The sequence below is a fragment of the Ornithodoros turicata genome, chromosome 3 (genome assembly GCF_037126465.1).
Source record: "Ornithodoros turicata isolate Travis chromosome 3, ASM3712646v1, whole genome shotgun sequence".
Taxonomy (NCBI): Eukaryota; Metazoa; Arthropoda; class Arachnida; order Ixodida; family Argasidae; genus Ornithodoros; species Ornithodoros turicata.
Genome location: NC_088203.1, coordinates 1,900,034 through 1,918,771, shown reverse-complemented (window position 1 = coordinate 1,918,771; position 18,738 = coordinate 1,900,034). Strand labels below are relative to the sequence as shown.

The following is an 18,738-nucleotide window of genomic DNA, read 5'->3' as shown; positions in this document are numbered from 1 at the left end:
GGCTGCGGGCTAGTTGCGTCGTCTGCTACACCGAGGGATAACAAAATTGTGATATTAGGGAGTTCCCTGCGCCACGTTCCGTTTTTGATATCTACACTGGCACAAGCAGCAGGGCTTGTAGCCGTAGAGCAGAGGTCACACTGAAGTACGCTTGAAAATGGGGCTTGGATGCTACGTTTTTTTTTTCGACGTTTTGACGTTCGTTGCGAAGGTAGCGGGACTCCGGAAACGGCAGTATTTGCAGAAGTGCGCCTCTAACTTTCCGATATGACACTGCATGGCGCCATCTTCGGTCTGGACTCGATGCGCATCCTTGTAAACGGTGGCGTATCGTCTTGTGTCCGGTTTCGACTCGATTCGATATGCTTGTATCGTATATTCTCATGACCATAACCTAACCGATGTGCCTTCGTTTTGTGTTGTTCTAGCGCGTCCGTCCTGTTAAGCCTAACCGTCCATAAAATGTGCATTTTGATTAATGGCTTCGGTGAACATCGAAAACGCACGAGGCTGGCACATTGCTCAATAATATCCAACTTTGAACCACGGTCATTCTCAGACCTCGCAGATATGAGCTTCGATTTTGCAATTTGAGATTTTGGTATTGTGGATTTTGAGATCTGGGGTTTTGAACGATGGCATAGCGTTGCATATATACCTGCTCACGAAGCGATCACCAGAGAGCCGCCAAGTTTTCCAGCTTCACCATATATGGCTTTCGAAGAGCACGGCTACTGTTCTTCCAAACGCATCTCGGAATCGTGTGGGATCCTGTACTCCTGTCGAAAATGTCTCCGTACCTTCCAGTTCGAACGTGGTATGACATCGGGTAACCCAGCACGAGACAAGTGATTCACGAGGACATCAGAGCTGCACGGCTCGAGCCTCACTTTCCTACCGAAAAGCGAAGAAGAAACAAGCGACATCAGAAAGTGTTCACGATAACAGTTCCGACAACATGATAAGCCAATCGCCTTTTTTTTTTTTAAGTTGGTGACACCACATTGCTAATCTTCTATTTGATAACTTCACTGATCGTATTGTTTTCGTAGTGTTCCTTCTGATGTACAGGTTGGGACAAAAGTTTACGGAACACGCGAGCGGCGTATTTTTTCTTCGGTGCGACACCCTAGCGGCTGGCGGAAGCGGGTGAGTTCACTGTTTCGGAGGGGTGGAAGCGCGCGCTGTTAGCGACACACAGCGGTAGCTTCCAGTTCCCGGACACACCAGAGCGACACCGGAACCCCCCACTGTGTGTCGCTAAATGCGCATGCTTCCACCCCTCCGAAGCAGTGAACTCACCCGCTTCCGCCAGCCGCTAGGGTGTCGCACCGAAGAAAAAAGACGCCGCTCGCGTGTTCCGTAAACTTTTGTACCAACCTGTACTAGAACTCCCTATAGATAGGCGACAGCCATATGAAAGAGGCACCCCCTGGATCCGCAACACACAGAAATGAGGAAATGTACACGTGCGCCGGAGCAACACTGGCAACACCTCCTAGATAGTAGAAGGCCTGCGTGAGCTTTGCGAGCTGCTTAGAGCTTTTCTCTTGTTCGCTCTTTCATTGACGTACATAGCAGCGTCCACAGCAGGGACAACGGGCCTTCGTGTGTCACGTGGGGCGCAGGCCTGATGCTGTCTATGAGGTGTTGGCTGGAGTCGACTTCGGCCCCCTGGTGGATGAATGGGGTGTGTCCTTTGTAATCACGTCGCAGGTGCGGGGGGAGGATGATGTTGGTGGAAAGCGCGATCAGCCTGCTTGGGGATGGCGACTCGGCAGGGAGGGAAGGGGGAGATGATTTCCTTTTCTAGAGCTTGAATACTGCTAACTGATGTATGAACGGCCTACACGATCATGTAAGCCTTCACGCTCTCTTTGTTCTGTTTTCCTAACCAAGCTAACCAAGAATATGGTATAGAGGCGAGTTAAAGGGTAGTCACTACCACCTTCTCGTGGTGCACAAATCGGGTAGTAATGGCCAGTTCTCACTTGGCGACGCCCGACGCGGCGTCGTGAGCGGGCGGCGGAAGTAGAGGTTTCATGTTCCCACCACAGTGGCCTTCCGTCGTCCAAAGCAGACGAAAAACCAGGGGGCGTGGCCTTTCTGTGTCACCTAATTGGTCGCCAGCTGTCGCTCTCGGCAGCTCTCACCGACGTCAGAAGTTCGACATAGCAGTTTTTTCGGCTCGACCCTCTCCTCTCCCGACTCCGGAAATGCGCGTCTATTTCCGCCGCCCGCTAACGACGCCGCGTCGGGCGTCGCCAAGTGAGAACTGGCCCTTATGTGGCAAAAGACACTGTTGCTCGACATATAGGTGATTGTTTCCCACCAGGCGTCGCCCCGCGTCTCTATTTCACCGCAATTTCAGTTGTGATTAAAAAAAGAAAGACAAGCAATAAACCTCTACCCGAGAAACGTCATCATGACAATGAAAGATGAAAGTCACTGAAAAGGTTAGCCAGCTGTAGGGATCGAACCCACATCTTCTGGATTACCGGTCCAGGGCCCTACCAATCCAGCGACTTTCGGGGTGCGACATCTCTCTTGGTCATCATGACGTTGGTAGCAGTGTTGTACGTAGCGCCGCTACTAGTAACGGCGCTACCGTATCCGCTACTTTTTTCGGTAGCGGAGTAGAGATCGCGCTACTTTTTTAAACTGGTAACGAAAGAAGTACTTCCGCTAGAAATTTGCGGTAGCGCAATCTTTGAGCGCTACCGCTATTTTCCGAGCTGGTGTTCCCGGCAACTCGACTTCGACCAATCATCAAACCTCCACTCTGCCTGCCTTCGATCAAGCTGCCCGATATCACAACTCATTCTGGAAAGACCGGGCAAATAGCCGAAAGGAGGGCACAGAGGCCGTTATCTTACAAAGAGGATGTGTCCTCCACGTGTTCCCTATTTGGGATGAACCTTCTTGAAGATTTGGTGCATTGTCGGAGTTGTCTGCAAACTGACGTCACTCCATTCTGGAGCCGTCATCGCTAGCTATGAGTCATGACATTCCACATGACATTGCACCACGTACGCTCAGGTGCTTGACAGTTGCCATTTCTTGTCCGCTGCAATGGAGGGGCCATTGCCTGCTACAGTACAAAACAGTAGCGTGGTGTTCAGATGTCTACTATGCGCCTCCGTGGGAAAGCTTTATCTGTGCGTCAAGGAAGTCAACGTCCAATTTGAAATAGCACACCATGGTATGTTTACTAACTTCTCGTTCCGGGCAATCCGAGTTCTTTTTGTGACAAAGCTGCTGAGCCTTTTATCGATAGACTTGCTTTGTGCTTTATTTGCTTTAGAGGAAGAGAAAAAGATATGCAGGATACCGAGTAGGCTTTAGTAGATCTGTAAAAAAACTGTTTTCAAAATTTTAGCCTTCAGGCAACCTACGTGTAACCTCCATTGGACGTCGATTTATTATTTTGAGATATTGTTTTATTTTATTATTTTAAGACTTTGAAGTACGTCATCAACGATACTATTTGTTTCTTTCCTAAAAAGTAGCGCATGAAGTATCGCGTTACTTTTTACGGGTAACGGTAGCGGTATTCCGCTACTTTTAGGTACGTGTAACGATATCGGGATTTCGTTACTTTTTGCTCAGGTAGCGCGTATCGGTATTGCGCTACCTTTTTCGGGTAGCGGGTGCAACACTGCAAAATTGTGATATTATGGAGTTCCCTGCGCCACGTTCCGTTTTTGATATCTACACTGGCACAAGCAGCAGGGCTTGTAGCCGTAGAGCAGAGGTCACACTGAAGTACGCTTGAAAATGGGGCTTGGATGCTACGTTTTTTTCGACGTTTTGCGTTCGTTGCGAAGGTAGCGGGACACCGGAAACGGCAGTATTTGCAGAAGTGCGCCTCTAACTTTCCGATATGACACTGCATGGCGCCATCTTCGGTCTGGACTCGATGCGCATCCTTGTAAACGGTGGCGTATCGTCTTGTGTCCGGTTTCGACTCGATTCGATATGCTTGTATCGTATATTCTCATGACCATAAACTAACCGATGTGGCTTCGTTTTGTGTTGTTCCAGCGCGTCCGTCCTGTTAAGCCTAACCGTCCATAAAATGTGCATTTTGATTAATGGCTTCGGTGAACATCGAAAACGCACGAGGCTGGCACATTGCTCAATGATATCCAACTTTGAACCACGGTCATTCTCAGACCTCGCAGATATGAACTTCGATTTTGCAATTGGAGATCTTGGTATTGTGAATTTTGAGATCTGGGGTTTTGAACGATGGCATAGCGTTGCATATATACCTGCTCACGAAGCGATCACCAGAGAGCCGCCAAGTTTTCCAGCTTCACCATTTAGGCTTCGAAGAGCACGGCTACTGTTCTTCCAAACGCATCTCGGAATCGTGTGGGGTCCTGTACTCCAGTCGAAAATGTCGCCGTACCTTCCAGTTCGAACGTGGTATGACATCGGGTAACCCAGCACGAGACAAGTGATTCACGAGGACATCAGAGCTGCACGGCTCGAGCCTCACTTTCCTACCGAAAAGCGAAGAAGAAACAAGCGACATCAGAAAGTGTTCACGATAACAGTTCCGACAACATGATAAGCCAATCGCCTTTTTTTTTTTTTAAGTTGGTGACACCACATTGCTAATCTTCTATTTGATAACTTCACTGATCGTATTGTTTTCGAAGTGTTCCTTCTGATGTACAGGTTGGGACAAAAGTTTACGGAACACGCGAGCGGCGTATTTTTTCTTCGGTGCGACACCCTAGCGGCTGGCGGAAGCGGGTGAGTTCACTGTTTCGGAGGGGTGGAAGCGCGCGCTGTTAGCGACACACAGCGGTAGCTTCCAGTTCCCGGACACACCAGAGCGACACCGGAACCCCCCACTGTGTGTCGCTAAATGCGCATGCTTCCACCCCTCCGAAGCAGTGAACTCACCCGCTTCCGCCAGCCGCTAGGGTGTCGCACCGAAGAAAAAAGACGCCGCTCGCGTGTTCCGTAAACTTTTGTACCAACCTGTACTAGAACTCCCTATAGATAGGCGACAGCCATATGAAAGAGGCACCCCCTGGATCCGCAACACACAGAAATGAGGAAATGTACACGTGCGCCGGAGCAACACTGGCAACACCTCCTAGATAGTAGAAGGCCTGCGTGAGCTTTGCGAGCTGCTTAGAGCTTTTCTCTTGTTCGCTCTTTCATTGACGTACATAGCAGCGTCCACAGCAGGGACAACGGGCCTTCGTGTGTCACGTGGGGCGCAGGCCTGATGCTGTCTATGAGGTGTTGGCTGGAGTCGACTTCGGCCCCCTGGTGGATGAATGGGGTGTGTCCTTTGTAATCACGTCGCAGGTGCGGGGGGAGGATGATGTTGGTGGAAAGCGCGATCAGCCTGCTTGGGGATGGCGACTCGGCAGGGAGGGAAGGGGGAGATGATTTCCTTTTCTAGAGCTTGAATACTGCTAACTGATGTATGAACGGCCTACACGATCATGTAAGCCTTCACGCTCTCTTTGTTCTGTTTTCCTAACCAAGCTAACCAAGAATATGGTATAGAGGCGAGTTAAAGGGTAGTCACTACCACCTTCTCGTGGTGCACAAATCGGGTAGTAATGGCCAGTTCTCACTTGGCGACGCCCGACGCGGCGTCGTGAGCGGGCGGCGGAAGTAGAGGTTTCATGTTCCCACCACAGTGGCCTTCCGTCGTCCAAAGCAGACGAAAAACCAGGGGGCGTGGCCTTTCTGTGTCACCTAATTGGTCGCCAGCTGTCGCTCTCGGCAGCTCTCACCGACGTCAGAAGTTCGACATAGCAGTTTTTTCGGCTCGACCCTCTCCTCTCCCGACTCCGGAAATGCGCGTCTATTTCCGCCGCCCGCTAACGACGCCGCGTCGGGCGTCGCCAAGTGAGAACTGGCCCTTATGTGGCAAAAGACACTGTTGCTCGACATATAGGTGATTGTTTCCCACCAGGCGTCGCCCCGCGTCTCTATTTCACCGCAATTTCAGTTGTGATTAAAAAAAGAAAGACAAGCAATAAACCTCTACCCGAGAAACGTCATCATGACAATGAAAGATGAAAGTCACTGAAAAGGTTAGCCAGCTTTAGGGATCGAACCCACATCTTCTGGATTACCGGTCCAGGGCCCTACCAATCCAGCGACTTTCGGGGTGCGTCATCTCTCTTGGTCATCATGACGTTGGTAGCAGTGTTGTACGTAGCGCCGCTACTAGTAACGGCGCTACCGTATCCGCTACTTTTTTCGGTAGCGGAGTAGAGATCGCGCTACTTTTTTAAACTGGTAACGAAAGAAGTACTTCCGCTAGAAATTTGCGGTAGCGCAATCTTTGAGCGCTACCGCTATTTTCCGAGCTGGTGTTCCCGGCAACTCGACTTCGACCAATCATCAAACCTCCACTCTGCCTGCCTTCGATCAAGCTGCCCGATATCACAACTCATTCTGGAAAGACCGGGCAAATAGCCGAAAGGAGGGCACAGAGGCCGTTATCTTACAAAGAGGATGTGTCCTCCACGTGTTCCCTATTTGGGATGAACCTTCTTGAAGATTTGGTGCATTGTCGGAGTTGTCTGCAAACTGACGTCACTCCATTCTGGAGCCGTCATCGCTAGCTATGAGTCATGACATTCCACATGACATTGCACCACGTACGCTCAGGTGCTTGACAGTTGCCATTTCTTGTCCGCTGCAATGGAGGGGCCATTGCCTGCTACAGTACAAAACAGTAGCGTGGTGTTCAGATGTCTACTATGCGCCTCCGTGGGAAAGCTTTATCTGTGCGTCAAGGAAGTCAACGTCCAATTTGAAATAGCACACCATGGTATGTTTACTAACTTCTCGTTCCGGGCAATCCGAGTTCTTTTTGTGACAAAGCTGCTGAGCCTTTTATCGGTAGACTTGCTTTGTGCTTTATTTGCTTTAGAGGAAGAGAAAAAGATACGCAGGATACCGAGTAGGCTTTAGTAAATCTGTAAAAATACGGTTTTCAAAATTTTAGCCTTCAGGCAACCTACGTGTAACCTCCATTGGACGTCGATTTATTATTTTGAGATATTGTTTTATTTTATTATTTTAAGACGTTTGAAGTACATCATCAACGATACGATTTGTTTCTTTCCTAAAAAGTAGCGCACGAAGTATCGCGTTACTTTTTACGGGTAACGGTAGCGGTATTCCGCTACTTTTAGGTACGTGTAACGATATCGGGATTTCGTTACTTTTTGCTCAGGTAGCGCGTATCGGTATTGCGCTACCTTTTTCGGGTAGCGGGTACAACACTGCTTGGTAGACACACCGAAACCAAAACAGATCGGAAGGGGAGACCTGGGTTCCACGAATGGGCAATTGTTCCCTGCCTCTTATTGAAAGAAAACTAGGACCGAATGTCGCGTCCCTTTCAGAGACCATCGTAATCCCCTCAAGACCGTGGCTTTCGGGCGCGACCTGTTCGCCACTAGCATTGAACGTAGTTCCAGTCTACCAAACTCGTGGCGCTGTCGAACATTATGACGTCATTTGTTTACAAACAGGTAGAGGTCTATTGAGAAAAACTTGTCAAAGGGAGGCAGAGTAGGGGTCTAAAGGACTTCAAAAACTTCGAAACTTTAACTCAAACTTGAAAAACTTTAAATGGAACTTCAACAGGGACCCCAAGAACACACGCGGTCCTCAGGATGTCCTCAAAGTGTCATCACGTCCTCGTCCGTGATGGGATGAACGGAGGAGGTCCACAGGCTGTCATCATAGGTGCTTCCAGTGATTGTCATTTGCGTACATCCTGCGGTCGTCAACCGGAGGACAAGCACAGGAGAAGTAAATTATTTTAATACTGCGTTGTGCATTTTAATACCTGCTAGCCTGTAATCAACTTCCCGATTTATTTCTCATTACCCAATACAATCAAAGAAGGAGTGATCATGCATAAGTTAAAAAAAACGAAGAAAAAATAAAGAGATATAGGGGCGCAAATACTGATCGTCGGATTTTAAAGGAATCCGTCCATGTGCAGCGTTTGACGTGCACTAAAATACAGTTTCCTAGACCTTTCACTGCGGTCTTGTTGCATGAGTGTCCGCAAAGGGTCCCTGGCAGGAGGTTGTACGGAGCCTTTTATTTCCGAAGAGACAAAAAATAATAGCGTTTCACTGCTCAAGCTTCACTTACTATGCATGCATCAAACCAAAGAAGTAAGAAACTCGGACACTACCTTGATAGCGATTTAATACTCCAAGGAATTTCTCACTTCATTGTTGGTTATGTGCGAAATCAAGTTAAACTTAGATACATCACCCTTTGTTTTGACTGAGATGCGAAGAGGACTCCCGAATCTGCTGAAGTTCGGAAGACAAGAAATAACTTGTATCTGTTCAGTCTTGGAAAGGAGATGCTGCTGCATCATATGCCTTTCTAAGTGGTTTCGCAGGTTTTAGTGACCTAGGGGCCTTTTATATATCTCTCTTTTTTTGCCTTTTAAACTGTGACACTCATTGTTTGTGATGAGAAATACGCTGAACGAAATACAGATGAGAAACCACGAATGGTAGCTGGTGACCGAGGTCGAAAATATATAAAAAACACACACACGCTGACTGGGTGCTGCAAATGTGCCCTCAGTTCCCAAAATAAATAATTCCCTAAGGTATCTGCTTGCTCCCAGAACTGTACTAGCCGCGTCATTTGGTAGCTCCCATAGGAGGTCCTGAGGATATGACGGGGAGTCTCACTTTGTCACATTTCTAACAAATTGAGGACCTGGTAGGGAAGTCCTGGGGATGTTATCCCTGTCCGCTGATGACTTTCCTCGGACGTACCTAGGAGGTCATTGTGTTCTTGGGGGAGCATTCCCGTTGTTTCCGCCACGATACCTTGAGCATTGTGTATTACGGTTTTTGTGTTAATGAACCAATAAATCAAATCAAAGGAAAGATCTAGGAAATGGTTTCAGGAAGTAGGTTTGGAAAAATATGTAACTCTGTTTAAAAAAAAGACTCAGGGACAGTATTTAAAGGCTTTCTTTTTGGGTTCCTGTTCCGCACGATTGTGTCGGGAAAATGGTTCGTTAGAGGGGTTTGTTAGTACATTCCTTCAAGAAAAATTAGGTTTGGTAAATGTCGAAGATCCTTTTGAGGTGAAAAACTCGGGTGATGTTATTAAAATTATTCAAACGATTAAAGGTACTGTAAAGCAGCAGGCATACAATTTTATACTGCTGGCTCGTTTGACAGCCTGGGTGCTCAGTATATACAAACGCCACAAATTTTGTTCAAATCCACCACGTGTTTTTTTTTAGAAAGTTCAGGTATAATATCAGGTACAGAACCCAAAAGAGAACGACAGGGGTTTAGATAGTAAGCAAGAATGGGGATTATTCAATATGTACATAAAGCCGCGCACCGTCTAAAAAAAATATAGACTAGAACAGGCAGGCTTTCCCAGAGCGCCTATATCTATGATGTCGTCAGTCGGGTGTTAAAGCCGGTAAAGAACCGGCCAAAGAGAAGGACAGGGGCTTAGATAGTAAGCAAGAGTGGGGATTATATTCAATATGCACATGGGGAAGCTGCGCACCATTTAAAAAGAGTTTTCCAAGCATTATGGAGGGGAAATATACTATTCAAAACAGGTTTCTAGTAGGATTAAAACATGTCCAGAATATTCTGGTTCCTTGTTCCCCTCCTGTCGGTGTCGTCTTCAATTAGGATCCGTGTTAGCGCAGCAAAGCAACTGTGGCATGCAGACGTGCACAGAATGAGAGAGGAAGGAAAGGAGGACAGGGGGGAGGGCTAGCATGCATCCTGGGCAGACTTCAGGAGGAACTGTGCCAACATTCGTCTGCAAGGTCTTCTGGACGACCCAGAGAACCCTCATAGAGCACAACCGGTGGTAGGACTCCAACTCACCGCCTCCTAGTCCACAGCACGACCTTGGCTACCACCACCAAGTGGATGCTTTTACCCATTCAGCCATGCCACTAGTATATAACGGTCTATATATCGATGGCATCACCCATCCCCCTACTGATGTACCTTTCGTGTAACCCGCCAGCACTAATGAAACATTTGAAATTACATCTCATTTATTCCTCCCGTAACATCTTGCAAAAAAATCTTATGTCAACGCACCTGTCTAAAGGAAATATTTCTCTTAAGTGGATATGCTGAATTTCTATGCTACAATGAAGGCACCCAACGTATAAGCCTCAAAATAAACAAAGGGAATAGGAGAGAGTCAAATTGTGCAGTAAAAATTGTACTCGAATGATGTTCCAAATCATGAAAAGCCACTTACAGCTCTTTTGGGATTTGTTCCTTTTTGAGGTATCATACGTGAATAAGTGAAAACAGCGATATTTGGCACATGCATACCACAATAGACAAACAACAAGTCCAGTACCTTTGAAATTGCACGCAGCATCATCACAAATATAGTACTCAGGCTGCTATGTCACGGGACATGACGCAGCATCTAACGCTACAAAAAGATCACAGAGTACGAAGTAGTGTATGCACCTAGAAAATGTAGAAAAAGTTTAACTCGATTTATAATTTCTGTAAAGACAACTGGAGTTGCCTCGTGACTGCCTTTTTAGAGGTAAATACCCTTCACTTGGTTAATTTTACTCCAGGCCACCGCGATAACGGAGGTGCGTAGAAAAATGAATGTCTGTATTCCGTGCAGGTCCACGTCTGCAACTTACATGAAGCTATGGTAAGCTCATTGCAAATGTGTCGCCTGCATGTACGTTAAAGAAGAGAAGGAGCACAACTGGGTTTATCCCGAATCAAAGTCATACCCTGGTCACACGGGCAGTCTTCGAGGACGATTGAGATCAATGACGATTGAAAATGCAGGTAGCACCACCTAGTGTGTAACGTGTCAACCTATCAGGAAACATTGGATCCAATGCTCTTCGAGAAGTTGACGCGTTACACGCTTGGTGGCGCTACGTGCATTTTCAATGGTCACTGGTTTCAACGGTCGTTGAAGACAGCCCGTGTGACAGGGTTATTATACTCAATCCATGGGGGGGGGCAGACATTGGGGTTGCATCCAGTTCACGCGGAAAGGTTGGACCCCCGGCATGGCCATCATTTGTGAAATGTTCATGACTCACTGTACTGCATAAAATCTGTGCCTGAAAAACCAGTGCCTGAAATTGGTGCCAAAATGCCTCAACAATGTGCATGTAACTGCGCCACAAAGGCTGAATATGGTGTCACGATGTCCAGATCTCTAAGAAAGCTGTACTAATTGCACCACAGAATGTAGATGTGACAAGATTCTTTTCTCCGAGACATTGCGTGTCAGAAAAGTAGAGACGCTGAAAATGAGTCCCGACATTTTCTGTCCTAAAAAGTGAGCAAAAAGCTAATAAATAGGAAATGAGTAAAACAGATCAAAAGCAAAATGAAATAACAAGATGAAGAAATGAACATCCAACAAACATGAGCGTATGGGAAATGCACTTTCCAAAACACATTAATGCGCACAATTATGTACAAAGAAAAAAGACGATTGTGCACGATCGTTGTGCGGGCGAAGAAAAAAAAGTTGCCATCGAAGGAAAAATCTCACTCAGAAGGTGGAACCATATTCTAAGAACAACAGTATAATGCAAAAAAATATAAAAGTATCACGAATTTTGAGTAACACACGTTGACACAAAAGTTAGCAGACAGTACCAGCAGTGTTGCCCACGAAAAAAGTAACTTTTCCACGTTACAGTTAATATACACCAGTCGTGCCCGCAAAAGGCACTCGACATAACGTTTGGCGGGCAGTGCAAAGCCAATAATGGCAATATTAACAGGATGTGAGCCAACTAGAAGTGGTACAAGGTGACATGTACTCACAGTACAAAGAATGCATTCTTATTTACAACTTGGGGCTTCTCTTTCTCGTAGAGAAGTTACGCGGGTTGGCTTATATTGCTTTGCGTCACAATTGTTTCTCCTCTCTGGCTCAGGAACTCATTCACCCAAGCCTACCTACCAACTGTATCGAAATGTTACTGCACAATGTCTTGCCCCACTCAAGGATTGTGCGCTATCAGTGTGTTCTTCACGGTTTTGATTTTTTGCGTAAACCATGCTATGCACATTTGACTGACCTATGCAGGCCGAACAATACTGTTGTTTGCTTTGTCTCACCACACTCAAACATCACGCACTAATATTAATGTGTTTCTTTCGATTTCTGGTCACCTGTTTTCTACACATTGCCATGATGCGGTAACAAACCAGGAAAAAAAAAGAACGTAAATCACACACCACAGATTTGCCCAATCTATGCCACCTGAACAACATTTGCATTTGCACTGCACTCATAGATGATGCAATGTAGGAATGAAAGTGACCCACGTTAAAGGCTAAACACGAGTCACGTACAGTATGAACGCAGAAAAGACAGCGGCATTCTTTTTTTGCTTGCATTCCATTCTCAATGGGATGCGATGTGCATTGTTTTTCGTTCTTGCATCACTGCAAAGGAAACGATATATGTAATGAAACAGCAAAAATGATGATCATGAGCTGCAGGTTAATTTTTGCCACCAAATCACAGCCCGCTCGCAGGAATGTTGAGGACTGTCCTCAGTAGCTTCCTCAAAGCTGCTCGTGTGTCACTGCCAAAGCTACTGAGGAGCTTCCTCAAAGTTTGTGCAAGTGGTCCCACATTATTAGTGAGCAGAAAATGGGTAGGAAATTAACTAGTACCTCCGTACAAATGCAATATATATATATATACACTTGGGATCCCTCATTCATCTGAGTCTTCACCCATTGGTGCAGATTGTTTTGGCCCCAAAGTCCTCTAAAAGCTGTGCCGGTAAAACTGGAAAGCATTTATGTTCCCAAAACTGTACCCACTAGTATTTCCTTACCCGAATGAGACAGCGGCGTCATAAACAATGTTCATGAACTGGGTTCGTATAATTAGTGTCGCTCAATGCGTATCCTGGATAGCTGCAACTGGGCTGCATTTATGAAGTACTATGTCCAGAATAGCACGAAGCGGACCATAAGTCGATGCAAGAAATCAGATAAGCGGACAACCGTCCTAAAAATAAAGCTGTTGTTTCGTTGTAGCCCAAGTGAAGAAAGGTCTCTTAGAAAAGCCACGGGTCAAATCATCTACAGTTGACAAGCTGCTCCATTTCATTCTCGGTTTGAAATTATCCGAGAACCCAGCCCATGCGGTGTGGGCTGCTGCAGTCATGACTGCAACAGCTAGATGTGTCCTGTCTGAAATCCACATTGTGCGTCATTTGTCTGAAAATTTCAGTCTGAAAGAAACCTTTTGCACACATCACTTTTGCGCCTTCAACGATTCAACGATCTACCGCAAGCTCAAACAAGTTCAAACAACACGCACATGCACCTTCGCACCAGCAAGTCAAACACCCAAGCACACAGTCATCAAAGCGATGTCATTGCAGGAGGCCTTGCATATGCCTTTGGGATGAAACCGTATTTGTGCACTTTGGGGGCGTACGCCCACAGCCACCCCTCCACCGTCTGGGTCGAAAGGTCGGCGTACACCCAGTCGCCCCTGCGTACGCTGAGGTCATCTGGCGCCTGTGCCTTGTAGTCGTACAACATGACGAGCTCGCTGCCGCGGAAGCGCAACTCCTCCGTCACCGGAGCATTATTGGCGTTGCTCAGGTTGCTGTTTGCAATGTTTCCTCCGCCAGATTGATGGTGGTACGTCGTCGTGGCTTGGACACCAAGTGCAGCTTGTGTTGAAGAGTTTGCGGTGTTGGATGTTGTAGCATTGTGAGGAGTGTTCTTGTTTTCTGCAGAGAGAAATTGAGTGGAATTATGCATTAATTCGACAGATACTACTGTTTCTTACGTCACTTCCATACAGAAGGTCCATATAAGGAAAGGCTTCTTACGAATGTCTTGAGCTCATCTAAACATCATGTAACTCTAACAATCTGAACTGCCGAAAAATTACTTTCTTTGAGATGTTGCTCAAGGAGTGTACTGGTTTACAATCAGATTACAAGAAAGTGATAAATTAGAATTATGATCAAATTAATTATTGGTTTTTATTTATTATCATAAGAAGTATAATTATCAAATTAATTAATTTATACTAGTAGCAGGTTGCATCAGAAAAATGTAAATTATATACAATTTTCATGCCCTGGATCAAGTAACACACGCAAAAAGCAGTCACTCGTAATACGAAACAAACATTTCACTCCAGGTGTCAAACTTCAAAAATGGTAATATGATACATTTCTACTTGTTTTAAGTAGATTATATCCGTGAAGATTTATGCGCATTACACCGCAACACATTTCCTACAAAACCTATCAACATTTACCTAACAGGCAATCCTATATAGCGCAACTAGAAAAACATTTCTCGGCAGGATATTACAGGATCTTTCATTGCATCGGCAGAGACGTATCGCAGTATGTCAGGGCACCAATTACAAGCAGCATAAAAAAAAAAAGAAATGTCCATTCCAAGTAACAGGTGGCGAGTGTATGTCCACGCCCAACCTGAAGGCACAGGAAGTTGACCCACTTATCTTGCAGACATCGTCTGCTTACTCAAGATGCCCTCTTTTTTTTCTCTTTGTTTTCCCTCGAAGGAAATACTAGATTGGCCACACTGGTCGGAAGGCAACCGTTAAAAACGGCACCCTTAATACAGGAAGTGTTCCTTTCTTTTTCAATTTGACAGGACAAACGTTTTTTTTTTTTTATGTTTTCGTCCAGATGAATAAATGCTTACCTTGCACAGCCAATAAACGTGCAGTTTTTATGGCAGAACTGTGAGCCCTCACCCGAATCGCATAGTCTTCTACGCAAAGCAAATAAACCGTAACATAAAAGTACCTTTTTACTTGGTGTACATGTTTTTTTGTTTTTTTTAAGGAACGATGTCCAAGACGAATCTCTGTTGCAATTTGGTTTTCCAACCCTAGCTCTGCGGTTTCTATGTTTAGACAGTATTATCCCAAACACATTACTATATTGGAAAAATTGGACTATAATGATGCGTCAATAATATACGTAATATAATAAATATAACGACATATAATACACATGACAAGTATAACAAAAAATTTAGTATTCAATTTTTATTCATTCGATAAAATCTTGCTTAGATATTTTTAGCTAGCGTCTGCTTCACATTTTTAAGCTACTGTAATACTGTGGGATACATTATCAATAGATGTCATCGTGTCTCTAGACGATATCGATAACCTTCATTTTTATCAATTCTTCTGCCTTTCATGTTTCATCACTGTGTATTATTGTTCTCGTTAGGTACTATAGTAAACGAAGGTTGGATGAACGAGTGTCCGAGCGGAGCCAAAAGATGTCGCTTTTGGAAGGTGTCATATTTTCTCACCATTACACCTCGTTGCCCATTTCCACTTTGATTACTCTTATCAGCAGTTTTCCTCCGCTTTTTCGAGGTTATGCTTCCCTGTCTGATATCAGGATGAGAACAAAATTCAAAGTGCAGCTTTCTACAAAAATGCTATGGGAAAAAATGCTGTTGTGTCTTTCTTTCTTTTTTTTTTAACTCTTGATTCCAACGGTGGAACCAAAGTCAATATCACTTTTACAGTATTACTTCTGACGTAATACACATGATGATGATGATGATAACTGTCGTGTACATATCGCAGAGAGGTGAAGGTAGCGGTACTGGGGGTACTTCAATTACGCAACTATGGGCAGGCTTGTATTGTGTTTGTCCCTCTATGTTTATCTGCCGCAACAACAATGTTACAACGTTACAATGTTACATTACTGGATGTCACATGCGCGCTGAGCATATCTGTAGAGTAAACATTCTGCTCTCGTAACTAGTCTTGGTCCTTTCTGCATCGACAGCCAACTACGAGAAGCACTAGTGACAGGGCGTTGGTGCACCGAAGCACAAAAATGGTGACCCTCGCCTCTACAATGGAGCAGAAAACTCTGCACATTTGGGTGATGGAGAAGTTTCTGCTTAAGTGTTCCAAAGAGAGAAAGCAACGGCAAAATGTCAGAAAATATCTTAGAAATACGTAAGCGAGAAAAAAACGACGCAATTACACCGGCTTAACGTAACAAAAATAACAATTTAATTCAACGGACGTTTCGTCCCCTATGCAGGAGACACACTGATGATTAGAGCCTGAAGTTTTTGGGAAATATTTTTTTTCTAAATTTGGGGGGTAAAAAATCGGGTAAATAAACGTGTGCACTAAATTTGTGCGAATTCGGGTGAAAAAACTTCCATTGCGCTAAAATCGGGAAGAAATCGGGCTCCGTTATTCAAACCAATTGTAGCGATTTGGTACAAACGGTGATATAACTACAATTTTTCTGCCAAACAAGTAAGTTAGTACATTCCTCCAGACATCCCAGAGAGGGCAATTTGCCTACTAAAAATCGGGTTTCACCCTAATGCGGCAACCTTAAATTCGGGGTGCAAATTCGGGGAAGAATCGGGTAAAACCCTAAAACTTCAGGCTCTACTGACGATGTGTCCCTGCATGGGGGACGAAACGTCCGTTGAAGTAAGCTGTTACGTCAAGCCGGTGTATAATTGCATCACTTTTTCTCGCTATGCCTATAATCCTGGCTCGCGGAATATTTTTGCATTAATATATAAGGTACCGGAAGAAAGTGCCACCTCACCTTGCATGGTCACCTGGTCCGCAGGATACACAAAGGCACTTGGCACGAAACCCTCCTGTCCGTCCGACCTCAACACCCAGAACCAGTCAGGATCCTCCCTGTTCAACACTGTCACCAATTCCCCCCTCTCGACACTGACGTCGTTCTCGTCCCTCGCTACAAACGTGTACAGCACTATGTACCTCCCCGCCGGGTCCTTGAAGAACGGATGCACGTCCGGCGCCACACTTCCCCCCAGTCGCTCCTTCTGTCCCCCAAAGCTCTCCGCGTCCGAGTGCTGTCCACTGTCGATGGAGTGAGTCCCCCTGGACGAGATCTGGTCGAGTTCCTCGTCGCTCCGCGGAAGCTTCTTCTGCCTCACCGTCAGCGCGAGCTGGCTTCCGTACGGGGCACAGTACGAGTGAGGGATGAAGCCCTCTTGACCGGTCTCCGCGATGACGTACACCCAGTCATTCTCCTGGTAGAGGACGTTCACCACCTGTCCGCGGCGGACCTCGAGCTCGTCGTCGACGCACGGGGTAAAGTCGTGGAGAATGACGACCTTGGAGTCTGGAGAAAGGCCGTGCTCCTTCTCGATGCCGACGCGGACTAGGGTCTCGATGCTGGCACTACCCGTGATGCGGCCGATGCTTGGTGCACGGGTCGACAGCTTGTCGCTTCCCTCTGAAAGATTGAAATGGAAGGCACTGTGACTACTTCACTAACTAAGAGGAACTATGTAGTTGAGCATTTTCAGAAACTATCTTTAAATATGACGCTGGAACGACAGTGAGAATTATTGTTCAGAATGGGAATTGATGCCGACCAATTAATTACCAATCAACACATTCAGAGTAGCAGAAAGAGAAAGTGCCCCGTGGAACTTTTCTACTATTTGTTTGAAAAAAAAATACATAAAATGAAAAGCTCCAGTGCTTTCTATAAACAGTGCGTTATTATAGCAGAAAATACGGACTGAAAGTTTTGCCCCCCTCTGTAATTTCCAGACAACCCCATTTTCTATCACAGACACTCGCACTTAAACCTTCGCGACATCTAAAAAATTACGTTCTGTGCTCCGTCGGCAGACGATCTCTCGGACACGTTCTCTATGTCGTTCACGACCGTGGATACTTTCGTTTCTGGCAAAGCATTGGGAAAACGCACGCACGCATAAAAACAAACGAAGCGTTCTTATTTCTGTCTCGCAAAGACAATCGCAAAGGATCCCCTTCCTGACAGTATGACTGACTTTGTTTTATTTTCAATGAATGCGTATACCAACAGCCATCCAAATTTCACGGGAAAAAGTTGTCAGTTAACCTGACCCCTGCACAATGCAAAGCCATATTGCATATATTAGACGGACACTGGTCTGTCCACACCCTTACGAACAGTTCAGCTCCGCCAACAAAACAACATTAAGCAAAACTGGACGTCTGCTTCCCACAGGGAGCAACACTTGCCCTACGTTCCCATAATAGGCCGATTCGGCTTGCCCGTCAAGCCCACATTCACTGACCTCCCGGCCTATTACTAAAATGCGTTTAATAAAACTTCTCTACTGTCGCTTCCCTATTAATCGCATTCTACCAACAAGCGGACCACTATAGACATAGTTTTCTCAACAGGGGCACACTCTACGAGTCAGTGAGGTACGGAACAGAGTCAACGACACCAAGTTGACCAAGAGCTACTTTAATCCTAAACTAGTAGTAGTGCATATAAAATGTCATATCTTTTCGTACCTTTCTTTCTTTTTCCGCGACGTATTCTTACAGGGCAGAGAAACGCCATGGCAAGTGCCAAGCAACAGGTGTCTTGTTCTTTGAAGTCGTTAAGTGGACATGATGATCCCCAGCAGAGCGATAATTTTTTTTCTCGTCATGTCGTAGATAACTCTGCTAAAGCAGCTCAATAAAGAATACGATGAACTTGACCGGCGTATCTGCGAACCGGAACATCACAGTTGATGTTACTGGCAGCGGATAAACTTCCACATACAGGTCGATCGAGGAGAATTCCTTGCCTAGTTCTACACCTGAACGGCAGGTTACGTTGGTTACGTGACGATCACCAATGCTGATGATGACTACATTTTCTTAGTA

General features: G+C 45.7%; 2 protein-coding genes across 3 annotated transcripts in view; both read right to left on the bottom strand.

Annotated features, from left to right (window-relative positions):
* Positions 1 to 4,496, bottom strand: part of LOC135387709 (glutamate receptor ionotropic, kainate 5-like) — a 72,212-nt gene extending 67,716 nt beyond the window's left edge. The window contains exons 1-2 of the mRNA XM_064616807.1: positions 4,275 to 4,496; positions 659 to 894 (exon numbers count right to left, since the gene is read on the bottom strand). The gene's annotated coding sequence lies outside the window, so the exon portion shown is untranslated. The remainder of the gene's footprint in view (positions 1 to 658; positions 895 to 4,274) is intronic.
* Positions 4,497 to 11,442: 6,946 nt separating this feature from the next.
* On the bottom strand, positions 11,443 to 18,683 carry LOC135387822 (SH3 domain-containing protein Dlish-like). Of its 2 annotated transcripts, XM_064616971.1 has the most exons (4): positions 18,379 to 18,683; positions 16,652 to 17,314; positions 13,369 to 13,789; positions 11,443 to 12,476 (listed from the first exon to the last, which is right to left on the bottom strand). In XM_064616971.1, the coding sequence occupies exons 1-3, from the start codon at positions 18,425 to 18,427 to the stop codon at positions 13,413 to 13,415; spliced, it is 1,089 nt and encodes a 362-aa protein (XP_064473041.1). In that variant the 5' UTR covers positions 18,428 to 18,683; the 3' UTR covers positions 11,443 to 12,476; positions 13,369 to 13,412. The 2 variants fall into 2 exon arrangements, with proteins under 2 accessions (XP_064473041.1, XP_064473040.1); XM_064616970.1 differs by having other exon boundaries at positions 11,443 to 13,789.
* Between the last annotated feature and the right edge of the window lie 55 nt (positions 18,684 to 18,738).